The sequence below is a fragment of the Urocitellus parryii genome, chromosome 14 (assembly GCF_045843805.1).
Source record: "Urocitellus parryii isolate mUroPar1 chromosome 14, mUroPar1.hap1, whole genome shotgun sequence".
NCBI lineage: Eukaryota > Metazoa > Chordata > Mammalia > Rodentia > Sciuridae > Urocitellus > Urocitellus parryii.
The window spans coordinates 41,055,059-41,080,160 of NC_135544.1; the positions used below are offsets into that span (position 1 = coordinate 41,055,059).

General features: G+C 38.8%; 1 protein-coding gene and 1 non-coding gene across 2 annotated transcripts; both read left to right on the forward strand.

Annotated features, from left to right (window-relative positions):
* Positions 1 to 488: 488 nt before the first annotated feature.
* On the forward strand, positions 489 to 22,409 carry Aadat (aminoadipate aminotransferase). Its single transcript, XM_077792657.1, has 13 exons — positions 489 to 643; positions 1,598 to 1,766; positions 3,763 to 3,895; positions 7,642 to 7,716; positions 9,421 to 9,630; positions 11,479 to 11,544; positions 12,834 to 12,916; positions 13,344 to 13,440; positions 14,558 to 14,619; positions 15,305 to 15,369; positions 16,871 to 16,977; positions 21,071 to 21,172; positions 22,311 to 22,409. The coding sequence occupies exons 1-13, from the start codon at positions 577 to 579 to the stop codon at positions 22,350 to 22,352; spliced, it is 1,278 nt and encodes a 425-aa protein (XP_077648783.1). The 5' UTR covers positions 489 to 576; the 3' UTR covers positions 22,353 to 22,409.
* LOC113183467 (U6 spliceosomal RNA) lies at positions 21,536 to 21,642 on the forward strand. The gene has a single exon (XR_003300882.2). It is a non-coding gene; the product is annotated as a U6 spliceosomal RNA (small nuclear RNA).
* Positions 22,410 to 25,102: the final 2,693 nt, after the last annotated feature.

Below are 25,102 nucleotides of genomic sequence, written 5' to 3' on the forward strand. Positions count from 1 at the left end.
ATGGCACTCAAAGATCAGGATCGTGGCGAACCTCTGGGTCCCTCCAGCCGCCCGTCAACTTCCGAGGGACACGTCTGCACCAATCTGGACGCTGTGTTGGGGCAACTTCCAACCGCAAGAGAGTCCTGCAAGGTTTGAATGGGTTCAGACTAGGGTACGGGATCGCAAGGGCCTGGCGGCCAGGCCTCATCCCTGTCACGTCCTGCGCGCCAACCGAGAGGGTCTTGGCCCGGGACCCCGAGGTGCGGAGTCCGGTGACCATAGGCCAGTGACTGGGGGCGGGAGAGGGCGCGGCCGGCCGAGCCTCCTCGGACCTGGCACGCGGACTCTCCCTCTGCGGGTGGACTTTGCCCATCTTGTCACCTCCCCAGGCCTATTTAGACACAGAGACCAAACAGCGGCCCTCCCTCAGCCAGGGAGGAGTTACTGTCGTATCCTCTGGTCACCGTAAGCGGGGACAAACAACGTGACGTTGCTAGAGTGAGGAATTAGGAGGCAGCACCCGGCGCGCTGTTTCGTTTTTCTAGTCCTGAACCACTGACGAAGGAAGGAGCTGGGTGCTTGGCCATCAGAGGCATGAATTACGCACGGTTCATAACCGCCAGGAGCGCAGTCAGAAAGATTTCTCCCATCAGAGCCACGGGTGAGAAACGGGGTAATGCCCCTTCTGCCGGGGTGGAGCTGAGAACGGTGCTCTTCCAGCTCAGGGTTTGGTGGCAACCTTTTATTCCACTGCTAAGGCTCACTGTGAGCCAGGCTCTGCACGCAGAAATAAAGTAGGCAGTAGTCCTTGTATTCAAAGAAGTCCTGCTAAAGAGGAGGAACAGCCCCAGGGGAGCTCAGGCTGCCTCCTGTGGGAGGGACCCTTGGAAGAGGGACTGGCCACAAAGAATCTTCCTGGAAAGATGTGGAGGCGTATACACAGTGCAGATTTGTGTGGAATTGGGAGGGCCTAGTCAATAGGAGAGACAGGCTGAGCCCCAAAACTCACGGGAAGGCAAGGGTTAAGCGAAAGAGGGTCTTCTGTGACACTTTGCTTATTCCTGATCCCTCTGCCTTCTGTTTGATCACCTCCATTCTTCAGGACCTCTACCAACAAGGAAGCCCAGAAAAAGTTAGTCTGTATTTACTTTAGACTGACATTCTACCTTAATCCATTTGGGCTACTACATCAAAATATCACCAACTTTATCTTTCACAGATCTGGAGCCTGGGAAGTGCAACATCCAGGTGCCAGCTGACACCATGTCAAATGAGGACCATTCTTTATAGATGGTACCTTATTGCTGGGTCCTCATGTGGTGAAAGGGGTTAGTTTGTATCCTCCATGGCAGAAGGAGGCAGGGGCCCTTCCTCCCCATCTCTTTTTTAAGGACACTGATCCCAATCATGAAGGCTCTGCCTAAAGACCCCCACCTCCTAATACTACTACATTGGGTATTGGGTTTCAACATACCAATGGAGAGGGGGTGGACACCAACATTCACCCACAGCACATTTTATCACCAGAAATTGTTACACTTTGGAGGTGACTATAATGCACACTAAGTTGTCTCTGTTGATAACGATCTTTCTTCTCCTTCCATGTTTATCCTAGCTGATATTGTGAGCAAGGCACCAAAATCACTCATCTCCCTGGCTGCTGGAATTCCAAATGCAAAAATGTTCCCCTTTAAGAGTGCTGTTATCACTGTAGAAAATGGAAATTCCATCAAGTTTGGAGAAGAGGTGATGAAGGAAGCACTTCAGTATTCTCCATCTTCTGGGTAGGTGCTAAGGGCCATTGCCAAGTAGGAATGACACATCGAAATTTCCTTGCCAGCGCACCCCATGTTAATTGTGGTAATGCTGGCATGTCTTTGCTGATGGTGTCACCAGTGACGCAATTTTTCCAAAGGAGCCGTCAATTGGCTTGGTGTCATGGCATTTCTGTATCCTCCTCCCTTCTACTAGTGATGGTCTAAAATTTGGGGGCCAACAGAGGTGAGGCAAAGAACCTCACCCCCCACTGGCACCAAGGCTAAATTTGGGGGCCAACAGAGGTGAGGCAAGAACCTCACCCCCCCACTGGTGCATAGGCCTATCCACAAGTATGGCTGAATGCTGGACCGGTAGTCAGTGACGGGTTGATCTGATTGCAGTGGTATCAACCTAAGACAGGAGGCTGACGCCTAGAGGTCAGTTTTCCCATGAAGGGTAAGAACCATGTGTTGAATTGGACAACCTACGAGGCACGGTCCTTAAGCCACATTGCTTATTGTTTAATTAATCAGAAGGGGGGAGATGCTGAGGGCCATTGCCAAGTAGGAATGACGCATAGAAATTTCCTTGCCAGCGTACCCCATGTTAAATGGACTTGCCTTGGAAATTCTGTGACATTGCATGTGTGTTTGAGAAAGGTGACCCTGCTCAAAAGAGGACGAGGGTGGATCCAGGTTTAAGGTGTATCCTGCAGGTTTGAGGAAGTGTCCCGCTCCTTGGGTTTAGGGCGTTCCCGGTTTAAGACAAGTTTAAGGCGTTCCCGGTAATTTAAAATAATCCGGGTTTAGGGAAGTTCCAGGTTGAAGGTTATTCCTGCTGGGAGTAGGGCGTTCTTGCTGCCTGAGTTCCCGTTGAGTTCTGTGGAATTCAGAAAGTTTTGGGGACGTGAATTGTGCGGGCAGAATGTGGATTTCCCCAGAACGTGTTTGTAGAGGGCAAGTGTGAGTTCGGGAATAAAGAATTGCTGTTTGAATCTACAAAACTGTGAGTGCCTCCTGATCTTGTGCCCAGCCCAGACTGCGGCAGGTAGGTCATCATAGATAACATCATTTTATGGTTGCTTATCTTCATATCCTGCTCATAAAGTGATGTTGCTTTTTAATGAGGTGTTCCATGATTAGGGAGGTTCAGGGAAGAATTTTCAAGTGCTAATTAAAAACAAAAGGGATATTAAATATTTACTTAACATTACTCAGTCACTACATTTCAAACTTAAATGGCTGGGAAAGCCAGAGAAGCTTCTAGAAGGAAGTATGAGTCGAGCTGAGTATGATAACTGAAAAGATGGCTAGGTGGAAAAGCATATTGGGAGAAAGGAAGAAATGGATAATGCAAGAAGCAGCAATCTTGAATAAGGGCCCCATTTAAACAGGTAACTATGCAAATACATTGCTTTTAAAGGTTCAAATATCTCTAACTTCTTAAAGGCAAGCTGAAATATGTACCTTAAGACTTTTGCTACCTGGTCTTCTTCCAAGGATAAAAGACAGTTAATGAAATCTATAAATGGGACTTTATTAGAACCTTCTTTATTTTGCAACTGAAGAATATATTGAAATATAATGTGCATGAATTACATGTAACTTATACCTAAGCTTTTCTTTCCATGATACAAATAATTTACTGAGCCTGAACTTCCAAGAAGTCTTCAGAAAGCTTCCTAAAGAGAACAAGGAATCTATTATGCAGTGTATGCTCTAGCTAAAAGAAAGACCTTACGTTTTCAAATCGGAAAGGTGTACATTCAAATCTCAGCTCATTGATTAAATGATTGACTTTATGTGAATTTCTGATTCATTGACAGTATGTGAATTTTCTAATCTCTAAATCTATTACCTCATCTTTTACATGGGAATATTGACACTAACATTTTAGGATTTTTAAGTTGAATGTATAATGGGTTTGGTATAAAGATACCTTTTATTTTCTGTCTGCTGTTATTATGATTAGTACTACTATAACTTCACTACTACCAATTTACAAATACATTTTATACTTTAGACTTCCGAAACTTGTGTCCTGGCTGAAACAGTTGCAAATAAAATTGCATAATCCTCCCACCATTCATTATCCACCCAGTCAAGGACAAATGGATTTATGTGTCACATCTGGCTCCCAAGATGGTCTTTGTAAGGTAAGACTGCAAGGAAAAGATAGCCATCATGCAAGAATCAAATATGCCTAAATATAGCGATCTCTCCCTCAACCACAAGAGGCTCATGTTTTGTAGATTACTGGTAGTCTTTCTTACCTTCACCTAGAATATAAACGGAAAACTCAAAGACAAAGCCCAGGGACAGAAGTGTATATATGGGATGGTTCCAATAAACAAAAGCCAGATAGTAATTCTTTAAGTTAATCTATCAATATTTCCCTCTTCTTTCCCTTATTGTAAATTTCCCTTATTGTGACTTTCAAAAATTATCTGCTCTTAATATCACTCGTCAGTCTGATTTTTCTTAAATACACAGCATGTGACCAATGGCCTGGAGCTATGAATCATTAAACAGAGATTCCCCATCAAAAGAATACTCAACTCCTACCAAAAGCCAAAAAAAAAAGCTCATGAGCATTGCCTCATTTTATCTGGCTCAAAGATTCGGGTTACATTTTATTTTTTACCTGTATATATGAAATTCTGATAGAATTTCAAACTTCCCTAGAGGGCACATCCTCATACCTCTGAGATGAAAATGGTACTCCTTTGGTGCCTATTTATGGAATCCCCAGGCTCAACACTGCTTGCATTTTATCTGCCTTGTGGCTGTACTTCTCTAGATCTTATACAGACACTCCTTGACTTACAACTGGGCTCCATCTTGATAAACCCATTGTAAATTGAAAATCTGGGAAAGTCAGACGTACATTTACAACACCTGCTGAATCTCATAACTTGGTAACACAGCTGCTGGCCCTCACGATTGCCTGACTGACTGGGAGTTGCCACTGTCAACATCCTGTGAGAATAGCAATATGCCACATCACCAGCTCAGGAAAAGATCCCTATCAAAATTCAAAGTGCGGTTTCTACTCAGTGCATGTTACTTTCAACCATTATAAAGTGGAAAAAATCATAAGTCAAATCATTCTAAGTCAGGGACCAGCTATACATGTCTGTCTCTATCTTCTCTCATCCCTTCCATCCCCCTCCCTCTCTCTTTCTCCCTACCTCTGTCATCTATTCCATCTGCCTCCTTACTGGGTTCTTAGAACTCCACAGTTGGAATCACCACTGGTAGATCTCACAATAAAAAGACCCATGTTTGATCAGTTTCATCTATTTGAGGTTTTTTTTTCCTTTTCTTTTTCATGAATAATCAGTCCTGAATACAGATTCTGTATATTCAGTCTTCACATCTAAATTAAAATATGACTCTTATTTATCCTTATTTATATTAAACCAGAATAGCTATTTTTCTTCTTTATTTTGTGAAAACTGTAATCTGGTTAGCTTTAGTGAATTTTAATTGAATTATTATTAGAGAATAATGGATTGTAGTAATAATACCTTTTAAAGATTTTTAGAAGTTAAAACAATTTTTCCTTCCTCTTTTTTGTATTTAATTATTAAAAAAAAGTAAAAGGATTGGCTACTGGTAGAGCTTTTGCATGAGGACAAGCATATGTGATTCTCTGATTTCATATTTAAATCTCTTTCAATAAAATTATTTTAGCAAGTAGATGACGAGCTTTTTTCTACAGAAAGATGTTCAAGACAGTTTCTTCTCCACCTGTCACAACACCAGTCACGTAAAAGAAGGAAGATAGCACAAATGGCCTAATAAATAAATAGTTAATTATTTGTGTACATGCTTATTACAGGGGCCTTAGTAGGGATCTGATTTAATGTTTCTTCCACTTTGTTATCCAGGAGGGATGTTGTTGTTTTGGGCTACTATGTTTCTGTCTGCATCTATTAAACAGTGCTGTCAGATGAGAAACAGCCTTCCCTTTTAATTGAGGATGTTTGACTTTTGTATGTCCCCTAATTGAAATGGAAAAATGGACATAATTAGGTTTTTGTTTGGTCTTTTAGTAATGCACAAGTCACTTAAGTGATTTTTTTTGGCCCTAGGATGTTCTGTAAAGTTTGAGTCAATTGGAACTTTTCAGAAGAACATGTTTGTCTTAAGATATTAAAAGCTCCATAAGAAAAAAATGAGTTGAACATCACAGGCCAAAATGGAGAACAAAAGTCAAATCTCCTGTCTCCATTGGAAATGGTCCTATTTTTGGTTCTGAGATGTAGGTTGCTAAAAATGATAGGAAGAAGGGCTTGAGGACAGGATTGTGAAATATCACTAGGTAAGAAGGGATTACTGTGTACCAGTCAGTCATTATTATGACCCCTTTGATATAGGCTGGAACAACCCATCGCCTGAGACCAATGATGTCAGTGGTCAAAAACTCTAAGACTTGTCAAACCTAGTCATAATTGACCTCTAAATAGCCTTTAACACTATCAACCAGCCAACCTTCTTAAATCCCTCTCCACTGGGTCTCCCAACCTTGAAGCATGGTTCTCCAGCTCCCCTGTGCCACATCTTTGCAGGGTCCTCCTGTGCTTACCCATCATTACTTTATGGAGTTCAGCCTCAGTCCTTGAGCAGATTAACTCCTCAGCTGTGCACTTTGCTGGATTCCTGCGTTCACCACCGTCTGATCCACCATATGCCAGTAACAAGCCAAACTCTTTCCAAGTCCATTTGTCCATCGTCCACCAGACTAAAAGACCAAACCAAAAGAGCTCCTCATCCTCTCCCTCAGATATGGATGAGGTTTTTGGTTTTGGATTTCAGTGAGGAGCACCATCTCCGCCATCTATCAGTTTGATAATCAGGATTCTAGGAATCGTTTTTTTTGACAACTCTTTTTCCTCACTGCCCTGTGGTCCATAATCATGCCCTGTTGGCTTTCATTTCCTAAAGAGCTCTTAGTTCTTCTCTACAGTTCCACCTCTCTAGTTCAGACTACCCCATCTATCCCCAGGACTGCAGCAGTAACTTCCCTAATCATCCTAAAAAATTCCCAAACTTTTTCCCGTAGGTTCTCGCTCTTCTCTTATTCTTTCATACTGCAGCCAGAATGACCATTCCTTAATGATTATCTGTGAGCTTTCCTCCCCACTCCTTCCTTAAAATTCTTACTCACCTCCCTTTACCTGATTGCCTGCGTGGTGTGGTGTCTGCCCAGTTCTCCTAGCCTCTCTCTCTACCTCCTTCTGGATACTCAATCTCACTTCCCAGAATTCTTTCAGTTTCTCAAAATGTATGTATTGTCACCCTGACACCAACTTATCAATTCCTCAGGGAAGCCTTATCTGAGTTCCCTAAATGCCCAAGCCCTGCAATTGTGCATCTGTACCTAATAGCAAGCACCACTGTTTGTGATCACATATAGATTTGCATAGTGTCTAGCTTTCCAGAGGACTGGTAACTCTGTGAGAGTTAGAACCTTGTCCTTTTGCTCATCATTTTATCTGCAGAACCTTACACTGGCCTGACTTCTAGTAGGCATTTAACACATTTCAAAGAAGCAATAAAGGGAAACAATGGATTTTAGGAGCCAAGCCAGTTATGTTCTTTTTCACCCTAGAATGTAAGTTGGCAAACTATGGCTTGAAGGCCAAACCCAGATTGGCATCTAAGTTTGTAAATACAGGTTTATCAGAACTTGGTCACCCATTTACTGGTTGGTTTTTTTTACTATTCAGGAAGATATGAGTGGTTGCAACACAGACACTATGGTCAACAAAATAGTGACTATATGGATCTTTACAGAAAATTTGCCAACTCTAGAGTCCTCTGAACTTAAGCAACAAAGGGGGTTTTTGAGCATGAAAATAATATTATCCAAGCTTACCTCTGCCTCTCTTGTTAGATATTTGAAATGCTTGTTGATCCTGGAGACAACATCCTCCTAAATGAACCTGCTTATTCAGCAACCATTCAAGCTGTGAGTACACATTTCTATACGACAGCATTTCTCTTACAGTAAATAGAAGAAAGCTTTGCTCCTTGAGAATTATCTGCCCACTGAAAACTAAAATAGCATCTTTCATCTGTAAACAAGAGAATCTTAAATGATGTATGTGAAATAGGTTAAATGTATCCTCTGCTGCATACATTTATTTATTAAAATCCAAATGTATAGGCACTAATGAGTGCGCAAATCACATCTTAATATTTTATTTGAAATGTGACTTAATTTATAAAAACTTGCTTTGTATTTACCATCTTTTGTTGCAGTATGCCTAAGTGTAACCATTTTGCATGTCAACTTAATATAACTTCAAACTAATATGACATACTTAGGATTTCCCACTCTACTGTGAAATGAATGAGACTATAATAGCCAGAATAAAAGTCTGATCCTCTGCCTCACCACTGAGAATTAGGTTTCTTTGGTTCACTCTGCTTTCATATAGATATGTCCACAAACTGGAACAAGTACAGGAAAGTATAGTCATAATGAATAGGGATTTGGAAACCACAGAGAATGGTTATAGGAACCACAGCAGTGAAGAGAAGGCCCCAGAGAAGACAGGAAATTGTTCTCAAATATGTAAGTTAGCCATGTGACAGAAGAATTAGATGTATTTGTCCATGTTCTCAGGTGAGCAGAACTGAAAGGTGGAAACTACAGGGAAAGATTTCAACTCAGAATAAGAAATTTTCAGTTATTGGTCTTACCTGACTGCCTAAGTAAGTTACACATTTCCCATCGTTGCAGGTGTTCAAAGTTACCTGCTTAATAAAAAAAAAAAAATGCCAAATGTTTTCTCTGATATAAGGAGGCTGATTCATAGTGGGGTAGGGAGGGGGAGCATGGGAGGAATAGACAACTCTAGATAGAGGTTGGAGGGGAAGGGAGGAGGCATGGGGTTAGAAATGATGGTGGAATGTGATGGTCATCATTATCCAAAGAACATGTATGAAGACACGAATTGGTGTGAATATACTTTATATACAACCAGAGATATAAACAATTGTGCTCTATATGTGCAATAAGAATTGTAATGCATTCTGATGTCATATATAAATTTTTTAAAAAATTTTAAAAAGAACCACTTTTAATTCTGCCTTCTAAAACAATTTCTTCAGAAAAGGCTATGTGAGACTGTATGCTGAAAGACCCCCTGTATCTCATTGGCTTGCAGCTATAAAAGTTTGTTTCCCTCACACTACAGATTCACAAGACTGCTGCCATTCTCTCCTATGTCACCTTCATGCCAAGCCTCAAGTTGACAGAAGCAGCTTGTATCTCAAACACCACCAATCTTAAAGAAGAAGGAAAGCAGACATAGAAAATCACATGCTAGGGTTTAGAAAACTTCTGTTTGGAGGGAACACCCCTCACCCCTGCTCAAAAGATATTTTCCAGAGCAAGGCACATGGCCAAGTCAAACCTAAATGGGGCAAGGAAGTATAATGCTTCCCCTGCAAACAGACAGGAGGTAGAGTGGGACAATAACAGAATCTACCCCAGAGGAACAATAGAATTACAGTAGGTAACCTCAGCCCTCCAGAGCTTGGAGCTGAGTACAGGTTCATATCTTCAAGGGTGTAATTAAAATGCTCTTGGTCCATATTTTAAAAAAAAAATAGTGGCACTTCCATCTCGTGTTCTTGTCTGACTCTTGGACTTTGTGCTACACAGCTGCTACCACTGGGCTGCAACATTATTAATGTTCCCAGCGATAAATATGGGATTATTCCAGACTCCCTCGCAGAAATACTTTGCCAATGGAAACCAGAAGATTCAAAGGACCCCAAGAAAAAGACCCCCAAATTTCTATACACTGTCCCAAATGGCAACAACCCAACTGGAAATTCACTGAGAGGTGACCGCAAAAAGAAAATCTATGAGGTGAAAAATGGGTTATGTGGTTATGCTTTTGTTTATGTTTGACATTTTGAAAGAGTGATGTGCAAGTTCCCTTCCTTGTTACCCTCTTGCTTATGAGGAAGGTAATTTTTAATAAAAGTAGCTCACTGATGCTGAGAATTCTAGTAAATTTAGACACAAGAAATCACTATGTCCTTCGTTGATGAAATTTTTCTTTTCCCTTAATTGATGTTTCATATGACAGAAATAACATTCTTGGCCTGATGTTAAACTTTGAGATTTCTTTTTCTTTAATATTTGGCCCACATTTGATTTTCATTATTTCAAATTTGGGTTTTTTAACTTGTCTCTTCTGCTTCCTATTTTTTATCATTCGGGTAACAAAGATTTCTTCAAAAATAAGAGACATGCTCCTTTTTTTTTTCTTTTTTTAGTAAAATCTCTTTTAGTATCTATGATGCCTAGATTTTCACCCTAAATATTTTTTAAAGTATCCAACATTTATTGAACCATACAGAAATCTTTGAAAAATAAGAGAAGTTTTTAAAATCTCTTTTCTATATCTGTGTTCCCTAAGCTTTCCCTATAAATAACTTTTTTAAAAAAATAAGTACCAAAATTGTATTAAACTATATAGAATTTAATCATTTTCAGTGGAATCGTAAGACAGATATTAACCAGTTCCTTTTACTCAGAAAATATAGTTTCAAAACATTTTCTTGTTATTATTTGTACTCTCCTATGCTCTCTCCCGGGTTCTCTGCTCATTTCGCTTTATCTGATTCCACGATTATAAATTCCATTCCACATATGACTCCCACATTGTTCAGCTCTACCTTTCTCCTGAACTCCAGACTTCTGTCCTTAATTTTCTACCTGTATCTCCACATAGATGTCTAATAGAATTTCAAACTTAACATGGCCAAACTGGGGCTCCTGTTTCCCCAGTTCTACCCCAAACCTCTAATCCACAACCACTCCAGGTCCTCCATCCCCATAAATAGTGTGTCCACAAAGAGTTAGTTAGCGTACATCCCTGTCTTTTCCCTCTCTCCACATCCGGTCCATTCTGTGAACTCAACCCCCATGTTCATTCAAAATCCATCCATTTTTCTACACTACCGTTCCTAGACCCATCTCCTAAGCTACACCTGCTGTCACCAGACTAGGATAAGGACACTGCTGCATTTCACTCTCGGTCTTAGACCAACGGACCATTCTTTGCAGGGCAGGAGTCTGGTAAATGTGAAGCCAGTCTCAGGTTCCAGTCCCGGGTGTCTTTCTCTTGCAGTTAAAGTCCATATTCTTGTGTTCACCTTGCAAAGCCAAATGACATGGTCAGTTCTGTTCTTGGGCCTTTTCTCTTACCATCTTTGCCAAGCCTACTTGCTACAGTCACTCTGGCCTTATTTCTAAACATGCCAGACTTTCTGCTTACCCCAGGATCTTTCCTCTCACGCATCCCTCAGTCTAGAATCTTTCCCCTGATGTTTGTACAACTTATTCCCATCATTCTGAGCTCCAGTGTTACCTTGCAGAGAGGGCTTCCCAAGGATTCAACCTGAATAACTACCTCTCTCTCAAACTTGATCATATTGAATGTTCCTAGAATTTAACCTCTGCTCGCATCTAATGATTTTTCTGCTCATTGCCCACTGGCTTATGCATCTCTTTCCCACTAGGCATTGGTTTCTGGAGAAAAGGAGTCTTTAGTTCTTCATTCATCTCTATCCTCACTGCCTGGTATGGCAGACCCTCAGCCTCTTCTCAAATGAATGGACAAATGAGTATACCAAAAAAATTACAATTCCAAATGATTTTAATTTTAGATAGTTCCTAAGAAGTAAATATATTACTTTAACCTTTTAGCTTGCAAGAAAATATGATTTCCTCATAATAGAAGATGATCCTTACTATTTTCTCCAGTTTAACAAGGTAAGTGATGATGTCAACTCATTTCACCTGTAGAAGACACATAGTTGTAAGTTATTGTGCAGCATTTGAGGTCAGTCTGGCTGCTCGGTTAGAACTGTCTACTTTTGCACTGAAATTAGTGAATTATTACTAACTTGCTACCAACTTTAATTTTTTAGTCTTCCAGTTTTATCTCAGGATTAGCACTTTTCATTTTTTTCTATTACTACTCTTTCTAGAAATTGTTTACCTTTAAAATAGTAGCTGGCTCTCTATACCATGCATTTAAGTAAACAGTAAGTCAGGCTGCTTGTCTTGAACTTGAAATTCTCTTCTGTCTAGCTCCTTAAGCATTCCACCTTGGGTGTCGACCTCCATGTAATGGTAGGGCTAAGAAGGTCGGGGAAGCCATGTTCAAGCTGAAGAATTAGACGTGTGCTCAGTTAGTGCTCTCCATTCTGCACCCAGAGGGAGGCCTCAGGCAACAGGCCACTTAGTTGCCATTCCTGTCATTTATGCCCTGAACAATATCTGCAGAATAATGGGCTTTTAGATTCCTTTTCACTGTACACAGATGTGCTTTTCACAATTACTATTTTCTGACGAACAGTGGTAGTGGGAGACTACCCAACGTCTGATTCCTCAAATCTGATATTTTACTTGCTCTCAGGGTTGCAGAGAACATGTGCTTGGATTCAGTGCTCCCTTTAAATCTACTGAGGAAAAAAAAAAAACAGAAATTCTCTGTGATTTGCCAGAACATTATTTTGCCTACCTGCCCTCCTACCTCAGCATGACCATGAACCCCTTTCTTTGTACCAAGGTTTGAAGTAAATTTTGAAGTCATTATTTCATATTGACTATGTTTCTAAACTTTATTCTCCCCTCTTCCCCCCCCCCATCTTTCTAGTTGGTTCTAAGGATCAACATTCTGTCAACAATCCTGAATGCTTCTGGCCCTCTTCATGTCGATCTTGTCCAAACAAATTTTTCTTGAGTCCTTCCTCTAAATCTGTTAATCCAGGTTTTATCTCCTGGAACAAAGAAGGCCTGTTTGAGAAACCTCTAAATTTGAAGCCATGGCATCTGGGCAAAGACAGAAACCTTTCTGAGTGTGTTTGGAAAAAAAGCCTTGAAGACAGGCAGATGCTAATAAAAGAACGTGCACATGTTACTTTCTCCATGGTAAAGGGTTGAGACAAAGATAAGAGTAGTGCTATCGGGTTTCAAATCCATCCCTTCTCTGCTCTGTACAAATAACCCTGCAGTTTGAGTTTATAAATTAACAGTAATTTTCTTTCCCTTTTAAGCCCTGGGAACCAACATTTCTTTCCATGGATGTTGATGGGCGTGTCATCAGAGTTGACAGCTTCTCAAAAGTCCTGTCCTCTGGGTAAGGCCTATGTCTCTAACCTGAGATTGGCCTCAGTATCGTTTAGTCCAAACAATTCTTCTCATTTAAGATGCTTGTATTCCACTTGCCTGATAAACACCAGTCTCTTTGTGAATATGAATATAGGCCTTTTTTTCTCTTTATTCATCTCCAGTAGTCAAAGATGCTTGGCCATGAATCTAAAGTCATAGAGAGACTAGAAAGAGGAGATTCAGAAATACTTGGCTAGACCTGCAGGATTTTATACATGTACACTTTAATTTAAATTTGTATTTAAAAAAATAAGAACTTAGTTTTATTAGAATGTTCTAATTGTCTAGATCCATCTGAGCCCAGGTCACTGCTCTCTTCCTCGTGAAATCAGCAAGGTGATGTGTACTAATTGTTAATACGGGATTGACATCGAGCCTTTTCTGTTTTTGTATAGGTTGAGGGTAGGGTTCCTAACTGGCCCAAAACCCCTGTTAGAGAGAATTATTTTACATATTCAAGTTTCATCCCTACACCCCTGCACTTTCTCACAGGTAAGTACCATTTAGGAAACAGGAGTTTTAAAAAATCAGATAAGAATAAAGTAGATGTTGGCAAATGAGATGAAGCTACAGTGACAGAGAAGAAAAATCACCACTGCTAAATCTGGTTCTAAATACAGACTGAATTAGAAGATCAGATACCAGGCATTTACCTAAAAGGGGAATAAGAGCCGAATCACCCTGGTATTGCTGAGCAGCAAAAACCCAAACGTCTTGAGAATCAGGGCGTCATATTCATCTTGTACCCTCAGGGGACTCTAAAAAAAAGCCTGTGAAACAGAACAAAATGGAACTGAATTTTTGAAGTAATGTTGACTTTAGCTTTATTGTCTTGGAACCTGCCATGGGAGCACGAAATTCAAACCTCTTTAGTAACTCAGATGGCCTTCATTGCACAGATGCACTCTCCTGCAGACACTAGCCGGAATGCATTTTAATGAAAAGAAGGTCAACTTAACTTGGGAGAAAGTATAAATTTTCCCACAAGCTCTGAGAAATTATTATATTTGAAAATTATTGCAATCTTTAAAATCAGATTTCAAGGATAGAATTACGATGTAACAACTCAAAATGAATCTGAAAGGTTGTATTTTATGGGACACTTGTTTGGTCTTGTAAATTCCATAAAGTGTGGATGTCCCCATACTTTAATGGGTCAGGGGCTTTTCCCATGTTATACCTGCTATCATCAATGAGTCAGTATTAGTTTATAACATTTAGAACTTCCATTTTAAATAGAAAAATCTCTAAATATTATAGAACTTACATATCTTAAACAGTGTGTGTGTGTGTGTGTGTATGTGTGTGTATTTTGGTTGGAAATGCAATAATCTGCCTAATAATGACATTGTTACAAAGATTAAGTTAGCCAAAATCTATCGATATGTTACAACAGTGCCCAGCATATGACAAGACTATATAAATATTTTTCATTTTGACTAATGTGGTAGTCATGTGATTAATTATTGTTTATTATAAATCACTGATTGGTGTAAGTCAGCCAATATACATACACATGTAATCAGAAGTGATTTACTTGTACATCTGACTAAACCAAACACTTCCAGGGAGTGAGCCGTGACATTTGTTACCGTTCTGTCTCTTTTAGTTCATGGTGTTGGAGCTTCTGCAGCAGTGGGGAGAAGAGGGCTTCCTGGCTCATGTTCAGAGGTATCAAATCATTTGATAAGATGTTTATAAGATGTTAAGATCCCCGTGGACAAGGTATGGAGCAGCCAGTACTGATTCCCTCTTCTTCTTCCTTAAGTATCCTGAGATAGACAATAAGACAGTCTCCTAGAAGTCACAGCCTCTTCATCTTAGTAGCTCTTCTCTAGAGAGACTCAGGAGCATCCCAGGTACGGTCTGAAAGCCAGGACCATCCATGTCCACGACAATCTGAAATTCACACTAAGTTATATCCTCAATTTAGAGGATAAACTACTCATACATACAAATATTTTATTTAATAATCAATTTAATATGAGAGACACATGACACAGGAACTGATGCAAGTACAGAGGAGTGCAGATGAATCTCTGGTATACTTTTGATCTTGAGCATTCTCCTAGCTTCCCAATGACCATCGTTATTTGAGACACCTAAACACAAGGACCAGTCCTGCTATTTCTACATTCCCTGTTTTACATAGAAATAACCTTTTTGGCTTTATTAATTTTCATTTTTCTAATCAGCCCATAATAAAGGGAAAAACATCACCAGATAGGTCATGCAAATACATTCCGGTCCCTTATCAAGAATGTAGTCAAGATAGAAAAAAAATTCTCCAGAGCCTTTTTTGTGTTTCTGCAGCCAATGGACTGAACACACCCTTGCTATTGATTTCTTCTTCCAGGGTCACTGATTTCTACAGGAGCCAGAGGGATGCAGTATTGGCCGCTGCAGACAAGTGGCTAAGTGGTGAGTAGAACATGTGTCTGCCCTTTGGATAAACAGCAGCACCCATGTGAATGGATGATAAACACCGTGAATGAACAATCTGGTGGGAAAGAGTCAACAGTCTGGCAGTGTTCTTATCAAGGAAATGTTGCCTACAAATAATCTCACAAGTAGCATCCTATACCCACCACCCTGGCACAGTTCTCCCCATCCCTAATTGACTGTCTGCACTAAGAATTTTGGTTCAAAAAAATCAGTCTAAAAATCAACCAGCAATAATTTGCTTAAAGCTAAATAACATCCATCTTCAAAATAGTATAGTTCTTTCAAAATTTTGTCCCAAACAAACAATGTACTCTATTTCTAACTAAACTGTATCGACAAATAATACAGTCTAAGGCAGATCTCTCATGACACGGATTTTGCCTTTTAATCTTTAGCCTCATTTATCTAATATTACCTATTGCTAATTTGTAAGAAGCTTAAGATTTACTTTTCATTGTGGAAGAAAGTTAGATGGATTACACAGCTTTAATTGTATCATTAAAAATGTCTTATCAAAAGCAGCCTTTGATAAGAACAATAATAAACCAAAAATATCAATTCCTTATTTCTGTCATATCTCATTCCCTATAAAGTCTTGGTAAAAACAGAATTATTACCTGTTTGATAAGAGTACCATTTTCCAATTTTCATAGTAATATTGAAGAAAAAGTTTTAACCAACAGCAAATTGTTGTTGTTGTTTTCTTAAGATAGTGATTAAAAATCAAAATAATTATCCTTTCTTCTTGGTTTCCCTATCCTAACACTCAGGGAAACAGAAAGCTGGAATTTTAAGCCCTCCTTTTCATAATTAATTGCATTCTGATGAAGAAGAATTCACTGGACTTCTAAACTAAATAATGGGATTTATCGAAATACCAAAAGACTCCAGAAAGAGATGAAGAATCCTCTTTTAAAATGAAACAAACACATTTGCCCCAGGTGTGTCCTAATTACATAAAGAGAGAGAGGCACCAGTTCCCCAATCTCCACAAAGCCTGGCTGCAGCTTTACACGTGTACTCAGGAGCTATTCAGTCTCTCTACCTACGTCTTATCCCTACACTGACTCTGAAATAGACATAGAACATTAATTTTTCAAGGATCATAAAATTATATTTCAAAAAATGTTATTACTGGGCATGGTGGCATCTGTCTGTAATCCCAGTGGCCTGGGAGGCCAAGGCAGGAGGATTGCAAGTTCGAGGCCAGACTCAGCAATTTATTGAAGTCCTAAGCAACTTAGTGAGACTCTGTCTCAAGATTAAAATAAAAAGGGCTGCCAATGAAGCTCAGTGATAAAGCATCCATGGGTCCAATTCAAAGTACAAAAACAATAAATAAAAAACCAATATTATCACTGAAGGCACTTTTTTTTGGAAGAACTAGTTTATAATCACTGCACATGTGTCATGGAACAATACATTTAATACCATCCGAAATGCCTTTGGAAGATGTTTATTCTCCTTTTGTTTGTAGGTTTGGCAGAATGGAATGTTCCCGTTGCCGGAATGTTCTTATGGATTAAAATTAAAGGCATTCCCGACACAGAACAACTGATTAAAGAAAAAGCCCTTAAGAAAGAGGTAAACCTGGGAGGTGGGTGGAAGGGGGGACCCTAAAGAAAAGTTGCTCTTTTTCTTTAAGGTAATCTTTTATTTGAATAAAAATGAAACAGAGATATATTTTGGTTGCCCACCATTCATAAGTAATAGTCTGATATTTGGTGTTTTTCTCATTATTCAAATAGTAATAAACGTGGGGTTCTATAATTCCTGGGCTGGTCTAAGTCAACAGAAACACTATCATTCATCTCAGTGGATGATTACTTTAGTGGCTCAGAACAACCTCTGGAGACACACTCCTTGGGTTTCAGTCCAGCTCCACCCCTTACCGGACCCGTGGTGTGGGGGAAGTCACCCCCCTGTGCTTTCTCTCAGGGAGAGTAAGAATCCATCCCTCAAAGGGTGGTTGCTATGCTTAAATGAATTCTCTGTGTAAAGCACTTGGACTAATAAATACCTGGCATGTTGTAAGTTGTAGCCACTAGTATTTCCAATGGAGGGACTTTCTTTGTTGTTGTTTTTTTTTCCCCCCCTGGATTATGAAAGTAAAGTGTGCTCACAGTAGGAAATGTGAAAAATGCATAAATTATCATGGAAATTTTAAAAACAGCCCATCATTTCACCACCCAGATTTTGTGACCACTTATGGCGATTTTCTTGGCAACCTTCGGCTGTGCGGTTATTTTGCATGGCTAAAATTACATGAAAAAGTTTGTATCCTGATTTTTTTCAATTAAAATTAGCTCATACATCATTTTTTCTCTCTCCTTGTATAATTAAATCTTCTGAAATTTCATTTGGGGGCATTGATTAGGCTATCAATCCTAAAGGAAACTTTTTTTCTGTATAGCTTTATAATTTACCAAATAAATTATATTTGGTAAATTATCCCTCTGCATTTATTAATTCCATTATCATGTTTGTCATTGAATCTTTGTAAACACAGAGGTCTGTTTCTAGAATGCCTTTTGTCTTGGATTTGTAAACATAAAAGGAGAGAGTGAATTGACTGGTGGATGACAGGGTGCCTAAGCTGGTATATAAGAGACTCTAGAGGTTAGACCTAGAGACAGACCACCTGAGCAAAGTCATTATCCTTTCTATCCATCTTATTTGAGGGCAGGACTCACACTTTACTCATTATTCTAATCCAAGTAGCGTCACATACTAGGTACTTAATATATATTTAATTAATTTATATCAAACAAATACATTTTTCCATCTATTTTTAAATTGGTGCTTTGTAAGTAACATAAAGGTGGAATTCACTGTGCATAGCATAATTTGGTCAATTTCATTCCACTCCTTCTTCCCTTTAATCCTCTTTCTCTAATCCATTGATATCCTTTTATTTTCATGATGTCCCTACTTTTTTTCTCCCTTATTTTGTTCTAGCGTCCACAAATGAGAGAAAACATTCAACCTTTGGCCTTCTGTATCTGGCTTAATTCATTTACCATGACATTTTCCAGTTCCAATCATTTATTTGCAAGTGTCATGATTTTTTTTTCTTTATGGCTGAATAATACTCCATCATGTGTATACACCATATTTTCTTTATCCATTTGTCTGTGGACAGCCCCTGGGCTTATTCCATAGCTTGGCTATTGTGAATCACGCTGCTGTAAACACTGATATGTCTACACTATAGCATGCTGATTTTAGTTCTCAAATACATTTTAATATAATAAATCAACTTTATATTTTCTTTGCTTCTCTATCAATGCCATTATCATCAAGCACTTCGGTTAATGTCTCTGTGTTTGTATCTCTGAGCTAAGTGCTAAGGATGTGGACTTGATATTTAACTTTGCTTTTTTTTTTCTTCTTCTTCTTCTTCTTCATTTATTCTGTATATTCTGCTGCCTACTCCTCAACATTTTCTAAACAATCTCCAATTTACCACTGCTGCCTTAGCCCAAAGTTTGGTCATTTTTTTACACATTTTTTTTGTTTGTTTGTTCTAATTAGTTACACATGACAGGGAAATGCATTTTGATTTACTGTACACAAATAGAGCACAAATTTTCATTTCTCTGGTTGGACACAATGTAGAGTCACACCATATGTGCAGTCATACATGTACCTAGGGTAATGATGGTCATCTCATTCTACCATTTTTCCTGCAAGTTTGGTCATCTTAAAAGAGATTATTACCACTCCTTCCTTCTCTTACATGTCCTTGCTTCTAGTCCATTCCAAAACTTTTCCACTTTATTGGGAGAAATGGTAGTTTTCATATTTTATTAATCAGTACCAAGAAACTCATCTTCTGCCTTAAAATCCTTTTCCAAGAGTACCCCCAAATTATTTCACTCCCAGCTCATCTTGTTTTACTGGACAGTACCCAATTTTATACCATTTAAGAACAAACAGAACTTTGTTTTTGAAGGCCATAATTTCACTAGTTAACATTAATTGCTGTAAATTATAAACTCCAAAATCTCAAAGACTTAACACAATAGAAGTCTATTTTTTTTCTTTTTCTTTTTCTTTTTTATTTCAGATTGAACCTGGGGCGCTTTACCCCTGAGATACATCCCCAGCCCTTTCTATTTTTTTATTTTGATACAGGGTCTCACTAAATTGCTGAGGGCCTCAATAAATTGTTGAGCCTGGCCTCAAACTTGCAATCCTCCTGCCTCAGCTTCCCAAGTTCCTGGGATTACAGGCATGTACTACCACACCCAGCAAATGTCTATTTCTGACTCACATAAAATTCAAAGCTGCAATCACAGGCAAATACAACCCAGCAGTGACTCAGAGAACCTGGTTCCTTCCATCTTGTTGTTTCCCAATCTTCTTACGGATTCTAAGATTGCTACAAAGTGGAAAGAGTGTGGGAGATCACACAGGGGAACATTTCAGGGCCCAGGACTAGAAGTAGGATTCATGACTTTGGTTTACCTCTTTGGTTATAATTCACCCATGTGACCACACACAACTAGAAAGAGGCTGGGGAATGGGAACATAACTTAGTGGCAAAGCAGGTACTTAGAATGCATGAGTGAGGTCCTGGGTTCGATTCCCACCAAAAGGAAGGAAGGAAGGAAGGAAGGAAGGAAGGAAGGAAGGAAGGAAGGAAGGAAGGAGAAGGAAATGGAGGGCTAGAGAATTAAGTATGTTTGTCCAGAATGAAAAGGCAGTGGCGTCTCCAGTCAGTGAGCTGTTCCTGATATAGTGCAATTGTGCCAGGTACAGTGGTTCACACCTGTGGTTCCAGCTACTCGGGAGGCTCAGGCAGGAGGATTCCAAGTTTGAGGCCAGCTTGGGAACTTAGAGAGACGCTGTCTCAAAATAAAATGTAAAGATGGCTGAGCTACAGCTCAAGGGTAGAGTGTCTCTGCAGTTGCTCTCCCACTCTATCTTCACACACTTGGTTAACATTTTTAATCCTTCACTTTATTTATTTATTTACTGGTATCTCCTTTCAGTTCTTCGCACCATTTTCTTGCCATCTCAGAGCGTTCACACTCCATATTGTCTCCCTAAGACACTGTTCCCTGCTTCTTTCCAGGATAACATCTGCTTATCTTTCAGGTTTCCCAGCTCAAAAATCTCTTTCAATATTGGTCAAATTATATCCAAATTGGCCAGATTATCCCGTGTGCACATATGAATATGTGATGACAAATCCTATCACTATGGTCAACTACAATACACCAATAAAAATGTGGAAAGAGAACAAATTGACACTTTCAGATTTGATATCTTGAAATGGTGTTTCATTGTTTGAATCTATATTAGTTTCTAGTCAGGCGAGGCATTTATTCGTTAATTGCCATTTCTGTTTCTTTAGGGTGTCCTATGCACATGAAAACTAGAATTTTATCAATGTTGTTCTCCATCATTCTTCTCCATTTCTATGTGTTCTTTATACATGGAGAAGAAATGGCATTGGCCATATTTATGGTAAACATTTTTCCAGTTTCTGTGCATCTAATTTTGTTTCTTGTATGGCATGTGCAGTTTTTGTGTGAATATTTTATTTTGTGATTCCTTCTACTGCTTTTAAACCTAAAAATGTCTGTCCCCATTTGAGAACAGTTTTACCTATGTTTTCTCTTAGCCTTTCCTTACTGGCACATCACTGATGTCCCACCATGTCTCCTAGGTCTTAATGCTTCCTGGAAATGCTTTCTATGTCGACAGCTCGGCTCCTAGCCCTTACTTCAGAGTATCCTTCTCTTCAGTCTCTCCAGAGCAGATGGATGTGGTAAGGACCATATTCTGTTAGTTACTCTAGCTCTCAGTTCTGGGGTTTGGTGCATGTGTTCACTTTGTAATTTAGAACAGTATGAGATGAAATTGGAGTTCAAGTTTGCTGTCTTCATGATGAACCTTTCAGAACCTAATGAGCAGTCCCAGAAAGTTCCCAACTTGTCATGGGGAGAACCCGTTTCCTTTCTTCCCCTCACAAAGTTACCATGAATGAGAAGTACAAATTCATAATATCCTTCACTCTCCTTCTCTGAAGAAAATAGCATCAGTAAGGGTCAAATAAAATAATATTCTTAAGTTAATCTCAGTAATGCTTTAACCAAAATACAAAGAAGCAAAGAAACAAGATCCTAAGGGCGTGCTCGCTTCGGCAGCACATATACTAAAATTGGAACGATACAGAGAAGATTAGCATGGCCCCTGCGCAAGGATGACACGCAAATTCGTGAAGCGTTCCATATTTTTTGATGTGATTCTGCAAGCTGTATACGGGGTAAAATGGGAGTTCATAACCCGCTTGAATCAAAATGTGAAATATGATATATCAAGAACTATGTAATGTTTAGAACAACCAACATTAAAAAAATAAATAAATAAATAAATTTAAAAAAAAAAAAAAAGATCCTAAGGGCTACACATCTGGAATTAAAAAGAAGAGCTATCAATTGACAGTGCCGTTCACCTTCGAGAGGTGCTTGTGCTTAAACCTGGGAGATGGGCTTTTGGGGTGTGTTCTTTCTTTACTTGCTTTCTCCTATCATTAAATGTGCTTTTCATAAATTATTTCTGCTTTTATATATGAAGAGAGTTGGACAGTTGAAACTGTATAAAATGCATTTTCAAGGCAGAAATTATATGAAAATATAAAATAATTTCCATTGTAGGTAAAATGGAAAATATTGATTGTGAGGTCTATAAGAACCCCCATTATCCTGGAAATCCAATATGCTTCCATCTACATATTATAGTAGATGTTGGAGGCATCCTCCCCAGAGAAAAGTGATGTCCAGGGTGATTTTTCAACTCCTTATCTCAACCTTGCATGAGTAATCTGTTTGCATTTTTTAAATTAGGATAGACTTTTCCAAAATAGCCTCCTGATTTCATCCATTCTTGTCTCTTTTCTATTTTAGGCCTTCCAGAGACTAGCTCAACTTATAAAAGAAAATTTATGAAGAAATCAAACTGATTATAGTACTCAGATTTTCCAGATAAATTATTTTTGTGTTTATTTGTAAGAAATGAACATTGATGTTGGACTTCTAGATTGGACTCCATCAAATGTGTCATGTCTGTGTATGTCCTATTTTAACTAGACAAGTTTCAAAGTGCCTTTAAGTCTATCAGATGTCCAAAAGACATTTAGAATTTACTTACAGCTTCTGATTAATTTTCAACTTGCAAAAAATATTTTTATCTTAAATTTTTTTGTGAAGTACTCAGTAGTTGCTTTTTAATATCCTATAAATCTTCGAAACCAAACACATTATTTTGAAATTTTAAAGAAATAAGTTCAAAATGGTGTATAAGGTATATTTTTTTTCTATTTTTAGGGAAATTTAGTGAGCACTTATTATAAAAATTGTTCTAATTTGACCATTATAATTATAAATAATCCTTTGGTAAGAATACCATAGACATTATCATATGCTCCAGACATCCCTTTAAAATAAAATTCTGAAATTAAACCTACCTGAAGGCATTAGGCCTATTAATTCTAAGTAAGGAGGGGAAATCGTGGGCATAGGAAAATTTACTACATTGTATTTTCATGATACTACATAATGTACAAAAGCACATTCTTATCAGTTATGTCACTGAAATCTACTACAACCCTTTGAGGTATTAGGATATATTTTTTTAAAATCATTATTTTCCCATCGAATTATTAAAGTAACATATTCTTTTTTTAAAAAAAATCTTTATTTTATTTATTTATTTTTATGTGGTGCTGAGGATTGAACCCAGTGCCTCATGCATAAGAGGCAAGCACTCTACCACTGAGCTACAACCCCAGCCCTAAAGTAACATATTCTTATCCTAAACTTTCAAACAATATAGAAAGCGTGAGGAATAAAGTAAAAGCCCCCATTGATAATTGCTGTCAGCATTTATCATTTTTCTTTCAAGATGCTTTCTTGTGCATGCACATTGTAATATCTAAACAACAGGTACTCATTGTGACAGTGCACCATAAATACCCTGTATTTGTTTTCTATCACTGTTTAACAAATTAACACTGTGTTTCAAGATCCAGCAATTGTAAACTTATGGGTTCCTTTGAGGAACTGGAAGTTTATCTCCTTATTATTTATTCTATCCCTTGTGTATATGAATATCTCCATGATACTTATTATTGACTTGGCATCTGGGTGAAATGTCACATCATCTTCTACCTCAAAGGTCAAAGCACCTGGCCCCAAGTCCAAATCCTTATTTCTGAGGCAACTGGTCACAGCTCTTTAGAAGAGATTAAAGAGACTCAGGGCCTAAAGGACGGCCAAGATGAAGACCTAACAATCCCCTTAACTGGGAGAAGAGGAAAGTATAAATTAGACCTATGGAGATAAAATAAGCCTTCTACTTACTTCATTTAGTAATTTTCAGCAATAACAAAGATGTCCCAGCCCAGCACTCCATAACGAGTCCTGCAGCTTCTAAGAAATTCTACTCTCATTCAGTACAAAGATGATCCAGTGTTTCATCCTCTCGCTGAAGAGTGCCCTGAAATGGACTCATCTTACTTTTGCAGCAATTTGCACATAAAGATCAGAAGGTTGTGACAACAGCCATTAGGGAGTAATACTAAGAAACTAGAGTACACTCTTTGACCGGCATCTCCACAAACTTAACTAATCAAAATTAAACAATACTAAGTTTATGTAACAAAGGTAGCTCAGCAACACTCAATTCCAGCTGATCAGAGTCTTTTTTCAGGGCGTGATAATGATTAAGAGGTATCATTTTGGTAATTAGCCTATTAACACAGTAATCTGGAGACCCACAAAGAGAAACGTAAACATTAGAAAACTCTGGAATACCGCACTTCAGGATACCTGCAAACCAACTGTCAGCTTCTCCCATAAATACATTAGGAGTTCCTTCTCCCTGCGAAATGTCCTAATTTAGTTAGTGGCAAGGTCCAGAGAAACAGTCATATCAGCCACCTTTTAGATTAAGTTTTCTGTAGTAGTAAAATCAGAAGAAGAATAGGTACAATAATCAGTTTTGTTCATCACAAATTTATACAAGCCCCCAACATGGGCAAAGAGAGAAAAAGATGAATGGTGTTCCACTAAATGTGTGTCAAACATGTATAATCTCATTTACTTTTTGGATAATGGCTTCTAAGTAGAACTGAACCCCAGAGAGACCTGATTGACTACAAAATCCAAGATTTACCCTTACTTGCAGAGTAGCTTCAAATTCCATATGACTAGATTCTGCTGGCTGTCCAGAGTAATTCCATAGAAACCCTATGGGAAACTTTCCTCAGAGGAAACTAACTTATCTTCATCTATTTCAAGGTTGGCACTAATTCCAGTTACTGACTGCTTTGCCCTCTGATGGTGGAATATTATCCAGAAGCCAAGACTGAGCCAGGGCAGATGGCAAGATCCAAACCAACAAGGAGGCAAAACAGGAAGCAAATTCTCTATAGACCCAATATAGGCCCTCAGGGAATGGAAAAGAGGGCCACCTAGTGGCGCTTGCATGGAAGTCAGTCAAATTTGTTCACCCATAAGTCTGTGCAGCTCTTAAACAAGGTCCGATGGAAACTTACTTTTATGCAGTCCCCCTGTAGCATGCTGTAATAGTACATAACAACATTTAGTAGAAAGGGACCTTACTAGACCTAATTCAGTAACATTATACAAGCAATTATTTGTACCTACATAAGTAGTCCCTTGGTCTTGACTGTGCA

What these genes read in the sequence shown, in the direction of transcription:
- Aadat (XM_077792657.1), top strand. Translation starts at nt 577, where the DNA reads ATGAATTACGCACGGTTCATAACCGCCAGGAGCGCAGTCAGAAAGATT. An exon ending in TGCAGACAAGTGGCTAAGTG is followed by an intron (nt 15,370 to 16,870) that starts GTGAGTAGAACA and finishes TTTTGTTTGTAG; the next exon opens with GTTTGGCAGAATGGAATGTT. An exon ending in AAAAAGCCCTTAAGAAAGAG is followed by an intron (nt 16,978 to 21,070) that starts GTAAACCTGGGA and finishes CATGTCTCCTAG; the next exon opens with GTCTTAATGCTTCCTGGAAA.